A 16,462-nucleotide genomic window follows, 5' to 3' on the forward strand; every position below is an offset into this window, starting at 1 on the left:
AGCCTTCAGTTTAGTCGGTATCAAATCTGGTTTATCCATGCTAATTTTCAGAGTGTCACCCTGATATTTCGAAATCTTTTTCGTTTATTCCATATGAGCAGAGTGGCGCAGTGGAAGCGTGCTGGGCCCATAACCCAGAGGTCCGAGGATCGAAACCTTGCTCTGCTAGGATGACAATATTTTTTGTATAATTTGTATTTATTTTTTATTATGTAAGCCGCATACATATAAACACCTACTGGAATCCACATATGTAAGTATGTTCGCTAAAGGTCGCTCAACATTCTGTCTGCTACTAATGAAGTTTTGTTGGGCACATTTCAGTGTCAAATCACAAAAGTGACAAAATGCAATCGCTTTCGTGGCTTCAATGCTGCGTCGTCTCGTTTTGATGGTTTTGACACAACAGAGGAACAAAGGCACCCGAAAATCGTCAGTTGAAGCTGCTCATTTGCTGTCCATGGAAAATTAGACGTTAAATTAGCACACAAAATTGATGCACCAACGGCTGTGTGAGGCAAGTTGGGTGTTTCTGGGTGCTTTTGGGTTGGCAGGATGGCTAAGTGACAGGCTGCGAGTGTTAAGTTGCCCAAAAAGGACGATCTGCAACGGCGGGTGTGTGTATTTTTTGTATAATTTGTATTTATTTTTTATTATGTAAGCCGCATACATATAAACACCTAATGGAATCCACATATGTAAGAATGTTCGCTAAAGGTCGCTCAACATTCTGTCTGCTACTAATGAAGTTTTGTTGGGCACATTTCAGTGTCAAATCACAAAAGTGACAAAATGCAATCGCTTTCGTGGCTTCAATGCTGCGTCGTCTCGTTTTGATGGTTTTGACACAACAGAGGAACAAAGGCACCCGAAAATCGTCAGTTGAAGCTGCTCATTTGCTGTCCATGGAAAATTAGACGTTAAATTAGCACACAAAATTGATGCACCAACGGCTGTGTGAGGCAAGTTGGGTGTTTCTGGGTGCTTTTGGGTTGGCAGGATGGCTAAGTGACAGGCTGCGAGTGTTAAGTTGCCCAAAAAGGACGATCTGCAACGGCGGGTGTGTTTGTGCTGCTCCTGATGTTTCTGTGGCGCAGTGACTGATGTGGCACAAAAACCAAATGCCCAGCCTGACTGACTAGTAGTCAGCGGAAAAACACAGACCCAGCCCATTACACTGAGAAAAATAAATCGTATGCTACTTAGAGCTGCAATAATACATATCTTTAAATGAAGAAATGTTAAACTTGAAGCCCTAGAACAATGTATTATTAAGTTTTATAAATTAAATCGATAATTAGCCTTCTTTGTACAGAAAGGTTATTTTAGTTCTTAATTTTTTCTCCAAGTTACCAATTTTTGATGAACCGGGAAGCAAAACATTTGGACATGCAAACATATTTTTTGTCTGTGCAAAAACCAGTCTTTGGCCCCCGAATTGACACGTACAAAGAAGCGGACCGCTCGTCCATCCGCTCCTCCCTCCCCCACCAATCCCCTTCTTCCCCACCACCAGCCAGCTGCTGTTGTTGCGGCTGTGTCAGCGGGCGGTTGGCAAATGGGTTTTCAATGGGTTCCGTCCCTCGGAAGCCCAATCCTCCAGTCGAGGATTCGATGGCTCGAATTCGGTTCGCCCGCAGCTCGAACAGGAAGCGAGGGACTTATAGGCATTTGTTCGGCGGCAATCCTGCAGCCCACTTGGTTATTAAATTTTGAAATGCTACACCTTTTGCGGTATCGGATTGCCGACTCAAGGAGTAATCGCTAAGACAAAAGATATACTGCACGTGCATATCTGTGTGTGTGCTGAACGAAAGGAAACCCTTAGCTATATGCTATCAAAGTTCATGCAAAATTCAAAGGCCCAAGCCAGCATAAGAAAATATGCCACATCATAAATTTGGCATATATCACGAGGTGTGTGGGTGTATGTGCTGGTGTGTCTTGGTGTGTGCGAGTGCAATCCTTTCACAGACACTGCCCGCACACAGACAGATGTTGACACAGTTTCCTTGAGCTCCGTCTGAGCTCAGCACAAAATGTCTATTTTAATATGAACCCAAATTGAGGATTTTATTTATGCACGAGCTTAGTTTACAATACTTGCTAGCTTTACCTCAAGCAGCTTTTGTTCCCTACTGTACGCGCACTTTTGTTTCTTTGGTACCCTGTGCTTTCGGTTTTATTCACTCCATTGGCCCATAAAGACACCCGGACAAAGGGAAAATGACTTAAAAAATACACAGATACCGAATTTTATGAAAAAATATCATAATAAAAATCTCCAGCAGTTAAAATAATTGTCACAGTAATAAAGCAATGTACGAAATTATAACTGACCCGCCGAAGGGCAGATCGAAAAGTTATTCCTATGACATACACATAATGTTTCAGGTGAATGTGAACTCAAGTAACAGTGAACTTTTAAGGACTGTGCATAAGCCGCTTTCGATTTCCTGCCGTGGCATCCAATTTACCATTACGCGCCCTGAAATTCACCTGCTAAAAGAGCCTTTTCATTGTGCAATTCCATTTTTGCCGAATAGCTTAGTTCGTACTTATAATATTCCATCGGGGAGTTCCTTAAAGCTGCCCTCTGCCAGTTGCCTACTGCCAGCAGTTACTGGGTACAGTCCGGTTCGCTGTTGCAGTCTTGTTCTGGCTGCACTTGCTCCGTTTTATAGCTGGCAAACATTATGGCCATGATTAATGGCAGATAATAATTTCGAGTGCCGAGCACTTGACAGCATACGAAAAGTCAGAAAACTATGGCCAATGGACGCCCATTAGCCCTCGCCGCCCCCCGAAAAAATGCACAACGGACCGACGGCGGACAGAGGAATGTCAGGAGAGATGGGGGATCGGAGGTCACAGGCGGAGGACGCGAAGGATGAGACGGATAAAGGACAAAGTGCAGTAAAGGCAACTCTGCAAATGACTGCTGCAAAATAAAGAGCAACAGCAACAGCATCAGAAGCTGAAGCAGCATAAAACTATTGCCATGTTCTGTTTGCGGCATTAAATGCCCTTTCCCTCTCGCTCCCTCCTTACAGCCCTCTCTTTTGCACGCTGTAGCTGCCGTCTCTTTCGGCCTAGTGCGTGTGATTTACTCTGCCTGGCGAATAAATTATGATGAGAAAAACGCTCGCTGGTGTTGATCAGCAAATTATTTTATGCAAATTAAAAATCGTAAAAAATTGGTTATAAATAAAGGCGATATAAGAGTTTTAAATGTTGCGCAAGTTGAGACAGTTAGTATCTTCCATTTGGAAGTCAGCAGACCCCAATTTAGTTGCGACTGTGCAGTCATCCAAAACTGATTTGGCCAAACTCTCTTTTTTGGCTGATTTGTACATGACACAGCTGTTGCAAATGACTATTATATGTGGATTTTGGCTTATAAATGTATTAATAAAGAATTAATAAAACTTAAAATTGTAAAACTGTGTTGTACGCATTAACGCTTTAAGCTCTGATCCAAAAGAGATTTGGGGTTCCCGGTTACATCCTTCGGTTAAAAGCTTTCCCATAAGGACACAATGTCCCGAAACCAAGTGGTGCCGCTCGAGGTGGAGCTGCATTCTGTTCCAAGGATCCGGTCCTTTTCTTTTGTGGGCGTGCGAGTGTCCGTCATAAAATTACTTTTTATCATTGTTACATGGGCAGCAGGATGGCGCATTTGGGTAAGTCCTTGTCTGCTCCATATTTTGCCGAGTGGCGCATAGTTTTTATGACATTTGCCCGAAGACATCCGTTCACGTCTCCGCTTTAAACAGCTGCAGCTAAAAGGTCGCTCCACGTGCTAGCCCCTTATTCTTCTCAGTGCAACGTGTTAATGGCTCGCATGCACGCTAATAAGCGTAAACGCAAACGCAAGAATGTGCGTGTTAAGGACTCTCGGCACATTGGTCCTTTGGCTTCGCCTTGCACTTTATTAATGTTGTTAAAATTCTAACAAATGCCCAGTAAGTGCGCAATGCACATTCACTGATGTTTATTAATGCCACAAAAAACAGCAATTAATGGCCAGCTCTTGACCACATTGTTACTGCTAATAGAGAGAAGGATTGGGAACAAGAAAAAGTGGTCAAAATGAAACAACTTCGCCTCAATTTGAAAAAAACCCTCTGCAGCTCGTACAAACTTTCTTTTTGCAATATTTAAAGAATTTTTTCAACAATTTTTCTAGTACCCAAAGAGAAAAAAAAGGAAGAAAGAATTACGAACTGTTAAGCAAGAACAAAAGGTAAATGGGAAGGAGCAACAGGTGTGAAGACCAGTTTTCCTTTTATTGACACTTTTCCTGTCTGGACAATTGTTTGCCGATGCATTAAGAGAGAAATGGAAAATGAAAAATTGAAACTTAAACGAAGTGAATGAAGGAAAAGCATTTTTTCCTCCCCTCAATAGCTATTTGAAAAGTTGACTTTGGAGCACAATCCCGACTGCATCACTGACTTAATTAAGGCAGATTTAAGTTAAAGGAAAAGTGAGTAAACACTTCACAATGGGCAAAGCTTCATTTGCAGCCAAGTAAATGCCACATTACGACTATTGCCACTGCCAAACAGGGATTCTCCCCCTATTCTCTTGCAGGACAATTGCCAATTTAGTTTAAACATTTGCGCAAAGTGCAAGTTTTTGGTCACTTCCGCTGAAGCTGCTGCTGTCACTTGATTTGTGGCTGCACTGCAATCGAAATGTGTTAATAACTAACTTTATATTGAAATGAATAAAGATACTTGAAGCTTGCATCAAAACCTGCGGCGGCAATGTTTATTTTTGAATTAATTATGAACTTTGAAATTATATTATAAAAACAGAAGTAAATAAGTAAGTAATGTATTTCTTTCGGTGCAGCCAACAGCAATTCCGACAGTTAATATACCAAAGAATTCTGAGATGGCGACAACTTTGTGGCAGGATGTTGTCATTGTGTGTTTTCGCGAGAACGCGGTGAAAACAAAATGAGTACAAAACTGCTAAGAACGACTTCCGTCCCACAATTTCCATGCTGAGCGGAAATGGAAAAACACTTGCCAGCACACAATCAGCCAAACTGAAGCCACTGCCACCAGGCTTTCATTTCGTCTCCTCGTTTTCGCTTTGTGCTGCAATTAAGGAGAACACATGCAGCTAGGCGAAAAGCAGGTCAATACATATTGATATGCCATTGCCAACCTCATCGGTATATGTATATTTCATGTAAAGTCAATTTGATGCGAGCAACCACCGCTGTGATCCGGGATGCCGGGAGTCCAGGGATCTGGGGACCCTGGATGCTGCGTAATGCTTTAATTTAGTCGCAATATTGTCCTGCCGTTTCTGCCCCTTTTGGTCGCTTGCCACTTAATGGCCAATTAAGGGTAGACGACACAAGAAATAATTAAATAGCTATCGCTGCATGAACCCCAATGAACCGAACCGAGAGAGAACAGCAGCTTTAAGGGCCACCACGGCGTATGTGCAATGTGGCGATGAGCTTTTGCACTTTGTCAGCTCAGCCCGAAAGTATGCAACGCTCGCTGGCGAAAGACCAGCCAGCTCCTTGAAGCTATGCAAATTTAATTGGAAAATTTCCTAATGAGATAGACTCCTCCGGCGCACTGTCCTGTTTAATATTTCAAGCGCAATTATGCAGCTGCGCATTAAAAATCAAACACAACACTAGAAGTGACAGCTGCAATCAGAGAGTCTTCGTTTGGGATCATCGTAAAATTCAATTTGGCGCAAAGTGTTTAATGAAAGGCAACCACCCACCACCCACCGCACGGCTTTCGAGTTTCTCCTGCCCAGCGGGTCATCTTGGCCAACAGCTGGGAGTAACCGGGAGCAACCGGGAAGCAGTAGCCAACTAAGGTTTCGGAGAGCACTGAATTGTTTTACATAAAAATAAAAACAAGCTCTCGGGCACCAAATTATGCAATCCCATTCTGGGGGCCAGTGCAATGGCCGTAATAAAAATTAACAAGCTACGCAACGTTTGAGTTTTGAATTAATTGACAGCCCGTGTGCACAGGACAACCGAGCAAAAACAGGATTCTCGGGAGCAGGAGCCCTCCTCCGCCTTACAGCTCCTTGTAAATTATAAATTCGCATCTAAATGAACGCTGCAAAATTAATGAACTGCATGCAGTTTAATTGAAATGAACATCCGCAGGAGGGAAAGTAAAGCCAGTCGATGGGGGGTTGCCAACGGAGGTGCATAATGATGGGTTGCTAGGGAGCAAGGTTAAGAAACCTATTTCATTTGAGAAAATTCATCAGATGATCCGAATAACTTGGGGTCTACATAATGTTAATAAAAAATATACAAATTTAGGATACAAGGCTTTAAACGATAGTGAAGCCATAAGGAGTTGACTAGTTAGGAGTAATAGCTACTGAGGCGACAGTTAAAGTACTTTTCATGTATTTAATTTCTTGGCTATTGAAAGACCGTAAAAAGCTGACTTACCTCCACGTAAGATCCGTTTTCGACCACTTGGGTCCCTGCAGAAGGTAGCGCCGCACCCGCACATTGGAGCCGGTGTCGTGATACAGGTTATCTGGCGAGAAGCTGTCCGCGGATCTCTTGTCGCCCACGCCGCACCGAGGTTTCTGTATTAGCCGGGCCGTTGCCGAGTCGATTTGGCCAGTAACTGGAATGTTGCCAAAAGACTGCAGACGGTAATGTTAGTTGTGAAATTGTGCATAATAGATGCGAGGGTGGATGGCATCCAGTGAGATGGCATGGCATCGCATGGTATTGCGGGGAGGGAATGGAATGGAATGGCTCTTACCTGGAGACTCCGGATTGCATCTCTCAGCTGGTGCTCGGTGCGCAGAGCACCCGTTTCCAGGTCCGACTTGGGCAGATAATCAAACTGCATGAGGTAATTGTACTGCAAGGAGAGATGGATAGATACATTAGGGAAGTGTGCCAAAGGAACGGGTATCTCAACAATGGCCCTGTCTGCCATATGGCCAGTTCGGTGAGCCAAACTATTTGTCGTTTTGCAAATGATGCTGCCTGCCAGCATCAACAAAAAACGAAAGAAAAAATACCCATCGTCCCGAAAAAGGACCAGGACGAAAACTTTTTGCATAAAGTTAATGATAAAAGCAACGCCAGATAGGGCGGCAACAACAACCGAACATAAACAGCAACAAAACTTTAACATTAATAACCAAAAAAGTATGCCACAGAAAAAGTGCAAGGAAACGCTGATGGAGAAGTGCTCGAAGGAAGAAAGCTTGGCAGGGATGTAAGCCATTTCCATATCTCCTGGCCGAAATCATAAAGCTGCTTTCCCGGGCCACTCAGTGCTTAAAGGCATTGCCACACATTTATGCATATTTTTACAACAATCAGCGAAGTTGTTGTATTGTGGAAAACAAATTGCACATGGCATAAATGGTTTATGATAAAATACGCCTAAATCTACTTGTGGTATTGATAAATGTGTTATTTTCTAATGTTAAAGAGTTTGAAATGCTGTAACATAACAAGACTTGTGGCTTATTATACAAATGATAATAGGATATGCACTCGAGCTCCTTTCCTTAAGACATGAAGCACGCTTTAAACTTTATCTTTGGGATTGTGCTATGTTATACGAGTAAATGTATTCCCCGTTGGACGGCAGTATTCCCTAGGGAATTCTGCAGAGATCCAAACACAAATGAATACTGGGTCATAACTGTAAAGTGCGAAAACAGAAAACAAATATAACCCAGCTCGGATATCGAATCGATTTCAGTGGCCATATGTGCGTTGCCTCTGGATTTACATATTTTTACATCGCGTGCACGCATATTTATTAACTAACGCACACAGTGGCACGCAGAGCAAACTTGACACATACACCAGCAAATTACGTGACCTGCAAATTTAATTTTCTCTTTCATTTTCCCACATATGAGAAAATTGTCACACTCGCACCACGTTTTCCCCTTGCGCTCGCAACTTTTCGATTTTCGCCTTTCTTGTTATTGTCAGTCGCTTAAAAAATTGTGCACAAAGAGGGGGGAGTACCAACTTTTGAATGGCCAAACGATTTGCAAATTTCATGCAAAGAATCGTTAGCCAAAACTTCTGGCCAGATTGGCATTGGTATTGGTAGTGGTATTCTTATAGCGGCAACGTGATGTGTGGCGATTAGTTGGGATTTATTTCGAATGATGAATGGTCTATCCACATCGTGTTTAGGTGCTGAAAAGTAGCTATGTGCGCTGCATAACAATGCACCCTTTACTAACTGGTCTTTAATAATGCCAAGCTGAACTTCTGGCGGAGAAAAGTTGTTTGTACTTTAGTAGTACTTTTAGCTGGTCCTAAATTATACAGATTGGCTATAGCTACGAGAAACCCTTCCGCCTTTAATTGTTTCCCCTCAAAGGAGCATAAAAGCAAACAGGGGTTGATTGCTAAGTGAATCCTCAGATTTGATTCCACTTTTGCGACTTTTTGCCCGAATGCGACATTTAAAAGACCACAAAAGCAACACTAAAGAAACCACATGTAGTTTAAACCAGCGAAAACTTTCTTGGCCGGAATAGCATTTCGTATGCTTCTGCTATTTTATTTATTATTACACCCGTTACTCGTAGAGTGAATGGGTATACTAGATTCGTTAAAAAGTTAGTAACAGGTATAAGAAAGCTTTTCTGACCCTATTTACTTGATCAGGATCAATAGCCGAGTCGATCTGGTCATGTCCGTCTATCCGAACGTCGGAAGCTCAGGAACTATAAAAGTTTAATAAATATTAAAATTTATTGGGTGCACTGCACTAGCAAAGTGACGGGTATCTGATAGTCGGGGAACTCGACAGAAGCATTCTCTCTTGTTTTTATACCCGTTACTCGTAGAGTAAAAGGGTATACTAGATTCGTTGAAAAGTATGTAACAGGCAGAAGGAAGCGTTTCCGACCATATAAAGTATATATATTCTTGATCAGGATCAATAGTCGAGTCGATCTGGCCATGTCCGTCTGTCCGTCCGTCTGTCTGTCCGTCTGTCCGTCTGTCTGTCTGTCCGTCCGTATGAACGCTGAGATCTCAGGAACTACAAAAGCTAGAAAGTTTAGATTGGGCATACAGACTCCAGAGACATAGACGCAGCGCAAGTTTGTCGATTCATGTTGCCACGCCCACTCTAACGCCCACAAACCGCCCAATACTGCCACGCCCACACTTTTGAAAAATGTTTTGATTTTTTTTCATTTTTGTATTGGTCTTGTATATTTCTATCAATTTGCCAAAAACCGTTTTGCCACGCCCACTCTAACGCCCACAAACCGCCCAAAGCTGCCACGCCCACACTTTTGAAAAATGTTTAGATATTTTTTCATTTTTGTATTAGTTGTCTAAATTTCTATCGATTTGCCAAAAAACTTTTTGCCACGCCCACTCTAACGCCCACAAACCTGCACTTCTACTAGCTGAGTAACGGGTATCAGATAGTCGGGGAACTCGACTATAGCGTTCTCTCTTGTTTTACTTAGCATCCGCAGCGCTGCAAGTGCATCAGGTCCGTAATAAAGGACGAAGGCGGAGCAATGGAAATAAACCCGACCCTGGATCCGGGCAGGTGGAGCATTAACCAGCTCCTGACCCCGGGAAAGCACAGATCCCAGCCGAATGTGCGTCACAAAAAGTTGGCTTAGACCCACCTCCCTTCAAGGGGTCTGCTGTCACGTTGCTCGGAACGCGTCACCAGCGAAGCACCGGCCATACGTAACGCCAATAAAAGTAAGAAAGCCCACACTAGCAAATTGAAATTCACATAACGATCCCCGTAGCAATGTGGAGCTCTCTGTCTCCGCCACTGTCTTTATACCCCATCCATCTCGCCCCCCCTCCCCCACTCCTCTTAGGCTACACGAAAACAATATCAATTAATAAATGTATGTTGCTTGAAATGCAAAGGCGAAACCCAAGTACTGTGGAAACTCCATAAGGCAACTCTCAAGTGGTTCAAAATAAATAAATTTGTATGTATTCATTCAAACTTGTCAGTAAAGCTATATATTCTATAAACATCATAGCTGCATTATATACAAATTGGTAAACGTAAGTTCACGTACCTTTTAAACGAAATTATTGCATTTTTAGTTGGGATATTAAAAATAAAAAATAAAAACAATAAGATAAAGAAGTATCACTTAGATTAATTTTATATTCTCTTTGTCCATATTGTAAGGTTTAATCGTATCAATGGGTTAATGTTTTTGTTGCGTCCTCCTTAGGCGGACCTGCCTGTTTAATCTGTGGGTGGGGATCAGACTAATGTGGCACACAGCGGAAGCCGAATGTCTGGCAAGCGGACACACCGGCAGACGCCTCAAGTTTCTTAATGAATGGAAGACCCGTCCATCGAGGAGCTGGCTGATGGAGGGAATCGGTAGAGCCTGGTTTCCTTTCGAGCGGACGCAACTAGTCAATTTGGCTAATCGAAGGCTTTGCGGGCTGTAAACAGTACTTAGGAAAGGTGTGCCAAATGGCATAGAAGCGAGCATTTTACGACAACAATAAACTATAATTCATAGTTATGAATGGATGGGTATGTGAATGAATTGCTCGTCTTCAAGCGACGGAAGTGCTCACATTTGACCCCACTCCAGCGCTGTTGAACAGCGTTTCCCCACCCCCACTTTGGTATCAATCATTTATGCATTGGCCTTTTGCGTTTTTAATGGGAAATTTGTGGCCCGCTCTACGTGTTTGAAAATCGGGGGAAAGCGGGCAACTGGCGGTGGGGACTACGTACGTGGCCAAGCCATGATTCTGACTAATATAAAAGCGCCAGTGGAGTGGAAAAAGTCGGGGAACAGAGGTGAGCATCGTATCAGAATCAGAAACAATAACAGTAAAACATTGCTACGTGAGTATTTGTCGTGTAAACAAAATCATGTTATCAAAATATAATAACGAACAGCAATAACGAAAAACAATTGAGAAAAGTGCGAATGGCTGGGCAAGGGGCAAGGAGCAAGGGGCGAGTGGTTGTAGGTATGGGCATGGGTATGGGTAAACGGCTTTTCCACACTGCCATCCAATAATTGTGGGGCTTAATTTAGTTAAGTTGGCGTGTCTCAAGAAAAACTTCTCGCCACCGACTGCTGGTGAAAGTGTGAAAGTAAATTGAACGATGGACGAGGCGATATGTTTATTATTTTATTGGATTATAAATATACGAGCGCGGGTCGCAAAGAAATAAAAATAAAGGCCTTATCCGGGCGCCTAATTCAATTAACTCCGAGGCGAGTGTGTGTTCTTCATTAGTGGGGAAAGGGCATGTATGTAGAATGTGTTGTGGGGTCAAGGCAAAAACAAAAGTAATTATAGACAATAGGATGAGCTATAAAAGGGCGAAGTTTGTGAAATGATATATTAAAATATTTTGAATGTAATTAGGAACGAGTATATGTTTCACAACGAAATAGAGCGCCACTCATACACATATCCCTTTCGTATTTGGTAAGCTTTATTTTGAAAAACAATCACAAGTTTTCGAACTGCTTTTATGGAAACCGCAAAAACAAATCATAATGGCTAAAATGCCGGCCATATCGCAGTGCTCCACATGCGGCAGTGGCTAATAAAAACCACCTACAAATGTCGTCGGATCGGCAGGCAAACAAACCAATAAAAATGACAGGCAACTGCAACAAACGAGCGCATCCATCTAAGCCCTCCTTGCTCCTTCGAAACACATGCATTCTGTGCCTGCCAAGAAGGACATAGCTTCAGATCCTGCCACAAATTCTGTAAAATGCGCAAAGGAGCAAGAAAGAAAGCAGATGGAGCGGGATTCTAGAAATGGAGAGACCACAAAGAGCATAAAATCGAGGCCAAATTGCCAGGATATGGACCTAAATGTGTCGCCAGAACAACAGGTCCTTGCCACAAACAAATTTACTGCAAGTGAGTTAGTGAAATGGTTTCCAAATCAATAATATTAATGGCTTTATTCTCACATTTTGTGAGAGGTTTGCATAGCATTGAAAGATAACATTTATTTATGTTTGTTCAAGATTTACAATAAAACGTATCTATCAGTTTATTATATTATAATATTATAAATTCGAGTAACTTTATCAATCAAAGGCGTGCTTATAAAAGCAAGGGCTTGATAGCTTCTATCTTTTATTTTTTTGATACAGCTGGTACAAAGTAATAAGTAATTATATGCCATATTAAATTTTGTAACAATTATTCTTATATGCAATTTCGAAATCTCTTTTTCCGTTTCAGTAGCATTCTTCAGACTTCCAAACTGTTCGGTTGACCTGCTCCATTTAGAGCAACACACGTTCCCCTTTTCGGCGGCCCATCCCAGCCCGTTTCCATGCATTTCCTGCTGCTGTCTCATAAAAGTCTTGGATACACACACGTCTTTTAAAACATGTGCGCCACTCATACTTCATTTCCTCCTCTCATCGAGTCCCCATGCCCATCGCATCCCACGCCCGCCCATCCCACATGGGCTCCTTAGCAATTTATAGACTGCGAATTTTAATAAAAAGGATGTGCCAGCTAGCGGCTCGAGTGATGACCACGCCCACCACGGCAAATATTTAATAAAAAAGACACACACCCACCCACGCACTCCTTCAAAGCCCAAAGTGAAGAGATGGTTAAATTAATTGAAATCAACATTGATTAATGTGGGATAAGAAAAGCAACGAAGCCAAAGGAAAGAGCAGAGAGATAGGGTTGGATACTATATTATTGAAAGTTGCTTTGTTGCCCCATCGTCGCCAGTACAGAGGGAGAAAGGGGTAGCCAATTAGGTAGGACTTCGACAATTTGTTATTACTACTGCCTTTAATTTACATAACGAAATACATCCATTTTAGACGTATGTAAATTCTTCTGCTGGCACAATTGAATATATTTTTTCGCCGTGTAGTCCATCAAATGAACCCACCGCAAAGCTGCAAACACGCAACGTTCAATGCGCCTGGCGAATAGCTCGTGGTCCGTCTTTCAACCTGCCACAAGTTGAGTTGGCAGTTGGCCGTTGGTGCTTGTGTTTGTGCTTGCACTTTAATTAGACCACAGGACGTAAATTGCAATATCCCCGCCCACGACCCACAGCCCACTGGCAGCCCCATCTGGGGACCAGAGTTTATGGGAAAGTGATGAGATACTCGCCACTTGCCAGCCGCCAGGTTCTCGAGGCCCGAGCGTTTACTTTGTCGCCGCGTCCGAGCAACAAGTCATCAAAGGCGTCCCAACCCCACTCCCAATACCCCCTTCCCCCTTTCCTTCTCCCTAACACCACGATACCACAACCTCAATCATTCCGTTCCCAATCAGTCTATACCCGCCCTCATTCGCCCCAGACAATAGGTTCAATCCCCAGAAGAGGCGGCGTAAATAGCAAAGATGGGTAGATGAAAATGGAAATGGAAATGGCAAAGAGTGAGGACTCCAAGGCGAACTGCACTCTTGATTAACTGCGCTTTGTGTCCGAGAGCAATTTGCAATAAACAAATAAATCATTATTTATATCAACGCACTTCGGCGCTCTGTTCCGCTCAAAAACAAAGCATCCAAGTTTACGTTCAATGACTCGGCATGACAGTTAAATAAACAGAAATCGATGTGTGGACATACAACGCCTTGAGATCCGAGACCTGGAATAGCTGCAGCATATGCCATATGGCTAGCCAATTACACTCGTATGCAAAGTCTGCAACCAGCCTGGCTAAAAGGTTTTAACTTGTGACATTAAGACCATTTGCAGACGAAGCAACTCGATATGGTCGCTGATATATGGTCGGAACCCTCCGCGCCCAGTCGTTTCGAGTCAGCTTTCTGCTTTCAGGGGATAGTGCATAAATTCGCTTAATAATTCAATTGAGGGTGCCATGTTTTAGCCAACTTTATTTCCTTGGTTAGCGGCAGCAGCTCAAACAACCGTCATGGGTTGGAGACATATAAAACATGCAGAGAGTGTGGTTGAAGGAGCATTATTGAACATTTAAACATTTTGAAGTATTAAATAAATAATTTGCAGTATTAAATAACTGAAAATTTTTATTTATAAATTCCTTACGTCAATAAAACATTTCACTTTGCTTAAAACTAATTTTGACTTTATAGGTACTTCCGTAATTTAGTTTAGTTTGTTCATTTGGAAACATCCCCTTTGCGAAATCTGATTTCGTTTGGACTAAATTTCTTGGCCTCCCACTGGAATGCAAAGACCATTTAAATTATTTTACACGGAATGAGACGAGATATTATCTTCTGCAGTGCTACCGGTTGTTTGGCGCCAATTGTGGAGATAGTCTTACATAAATAAGTCCAGAAACCTGCTGCAAACTGCTATTAATTTGACCAACCTAGCTGGATAACCATCGTCAGTTTTTTTTGCTGCATATGTGTATATATTTTACGGCACCGACGAAACCCGTTTTGGCCATATCACGACTGCCGTTTGATGAAATTAGCTGAGTAGCTGACGAGTGTGGCAAAATTAGGTGGCTAAGCGGAAAAACATAACCCCCGAACGGGCAAATGAGTTGGTCAATATTTGTGCACTTTGAAGCGCAGATGAGACTGGGATGAGAAAGAGCTTCGAGGGAATGTCGCTGATTCACAAATCTGGGTTTAAATGATTGGTGCCCAACAGGTAAGCAGTCAATTCACCCGGCTAAAAAAAGGATGACTCAAAAATATATTTTGTAAGCCAGCAAAAAAAGAGAGAAGATCTCTCTTCGGAATTTGAATTACAATTGCAAATACCAATTATAGCTTAGGACACCCTACAATAAATAAATAATTTTTCAATAAAATTATTGAATATTTCGATATATATTTTTGAACTTGATGTGAAATATTTCTCTGTCTTCACTAACAACGCTTTAGAAACCATAAATGCTAATTAAAAGAGTTTTTCTCAGTGAGCACGAATGACTCCTACATGTGCGTTATGTTGTTCCTTTCGTACCTTCTTTGGCTTTGGGGTTTGAAGCCGCGTTGAGTTGAAGCTGTAAGTGCAGCTGGATCTCGAGCTGGAGCTTAAGTCTCAGTTCGGCAACATGCCGCATAATTGATGGCACATTCAGCGCTTAAAAGGAAACCTGCTCGCTGCACAAATGTCGCCCAAAAAAGGCGTTGTCATTGCCATTGTTGCTTGGTGCTGGTTGCTACATGCTGCCTGCTGCCTGCTGGATGTCAGTGGTTGGATGTTTCTCTGAAAAAGGCCAGGCCAAGCAGCTGCGGCATCTTGTGCATCATTAAATTCAAGTCAAGGAATCAAGACTCCGCCGATCTGCCTTCTGGCGCTGCCTTCTTCCAAAATATCAAAGATGTCGGTTTTGGGTAGATTCTTTGGGGGATACGTATACCCCTCGCTGGGGCTCAACAACTCCCGTTAGCTCGCGTGCCTCTCGCCATTTCGTTTCTCCCAAATCAAGGCAAGCCAAAATAAATAAATCGAAAATAAATGCTTTTTATATGCTTCCGATTGTTGATGTTTTTTTGTACTGCTGCAATCAAAGGCGCGCGTCGTGGCACAAAAATGTGATAATTAATACAAGCACAAAATCCAAAAACAAAGAAAAAAACAAAAAAAAAAAGGGAGGGAAAAACAGGCGGCATCAATGAATCTGGGTCAATCCAATTGTTTTATATTCTGTTTATGTTTTTCTTCTCTGTGCAGCTCTTCGTGGCGCTCTTAGAACTCCACCAAATCCACCAACGAATTTCTGGCTTGGGCTATACATATAAATTTATTTATGCATTTCCACCTTTGCCAGCGCCAACCTCAGGATTTATTGCGCTTTTATTCTTCCTGCCATTATAGACCGTTGGAAACAAATCTGCATACGGGTTTTGGAGTGTTAATGCATGTGTTTCTGCTAATGGCTGGACGTCCGGATCGGTTTTCAGCTCCTTTCAGCACCTTACCCCGAATATATCTTTTATTTCTCCTCGGGCTCTGCGTAAGTGAAATGCAAAACAGATAAAGCTGGAACTTTCCGCAATGATTGTGCAATTCCGATAATGCATTATTCGCTTTTCAGCACTTATTTGAGTGATATGCTCGAGTGGCAAAAGCATAAATTCATGACTGTTTAGAAAATCATTGATTGTTCTGCTTGAAAGCTCAAAGAGGCACCAAGGTATATTTTTTCTCCAAGGTATTTTTTTCTAATTAACGAGAATTCTTAGTTTATATAGCGCTTTTTAGTATAAATAATTAGTATCAAGAAATGAAGTATTTATGATAACATATTTTAATTATACAGCCATTATACATATATGCATTCTCTCAATAGCTTATGCCCCTTTCCATTTAAAAATACCTATGGCATATTTCCAACTATTCTCTTTGTTAAAATATGAGCTATTGGATTCTTCCCCCAGAAATTTTACCTCTATTCACCCTTTTGAGGGAATGAATCATGGCAACTGCTAACCGACATTGAGGACAGCTCAGTAAATGTGAATACACCCATC

At 42.2% G+C, this 16,462-nt stretch overlaps 1 protein-coding gene and 1 non-coding gene across 2 annotated transcripts in view; one reads left to right on the plus strand and one right to left on the minus strand.

Moving 5' to 3' along the window:
* Nucleotides 1–16,462, minus strand: part of LOC120448220 (matrix metalloproteinase-2) — a 73,256-nt gene that overhangs the window by 49,776 nt on the left and 7,018 nt on the right. The window contains exons 2-3 of the mRNA XM_039630115.2: nt 6,783–6,884; nt 6,458–6,660 (exon numbers count right to left, since the gene is read on the minus strand). Of these exons, the coding sequence (XP_039486049.1) occupies nt 6,458–6,660; nt 6,783–6,884 (305 nt within the window). The remainder of the gene's footprint in view (nt 1–6,457; nt 6,661–6,782; nt 6,885–16,462) is intronic.
* Nucleotides 97–168, plus strand: Trnam-cau. The gene has a single exon. It is a non-coding gene; the product is annotated as a tRNA-Met (tRNA).

This window comes from Drosophila santomea, chromosome 2L (assembly GCF_016746245.2).
Source record: "Drosophila santomea strain STO CAGO 1482 chromosome 2L, Prin_Dsan_1.1, whole genome shotgun sequence".
NCBI lineage: Eukaryota > Metazoa > Arthropoda > Insecta > Diptera > Drosophilidae > Drosophila > Drosophila santomea.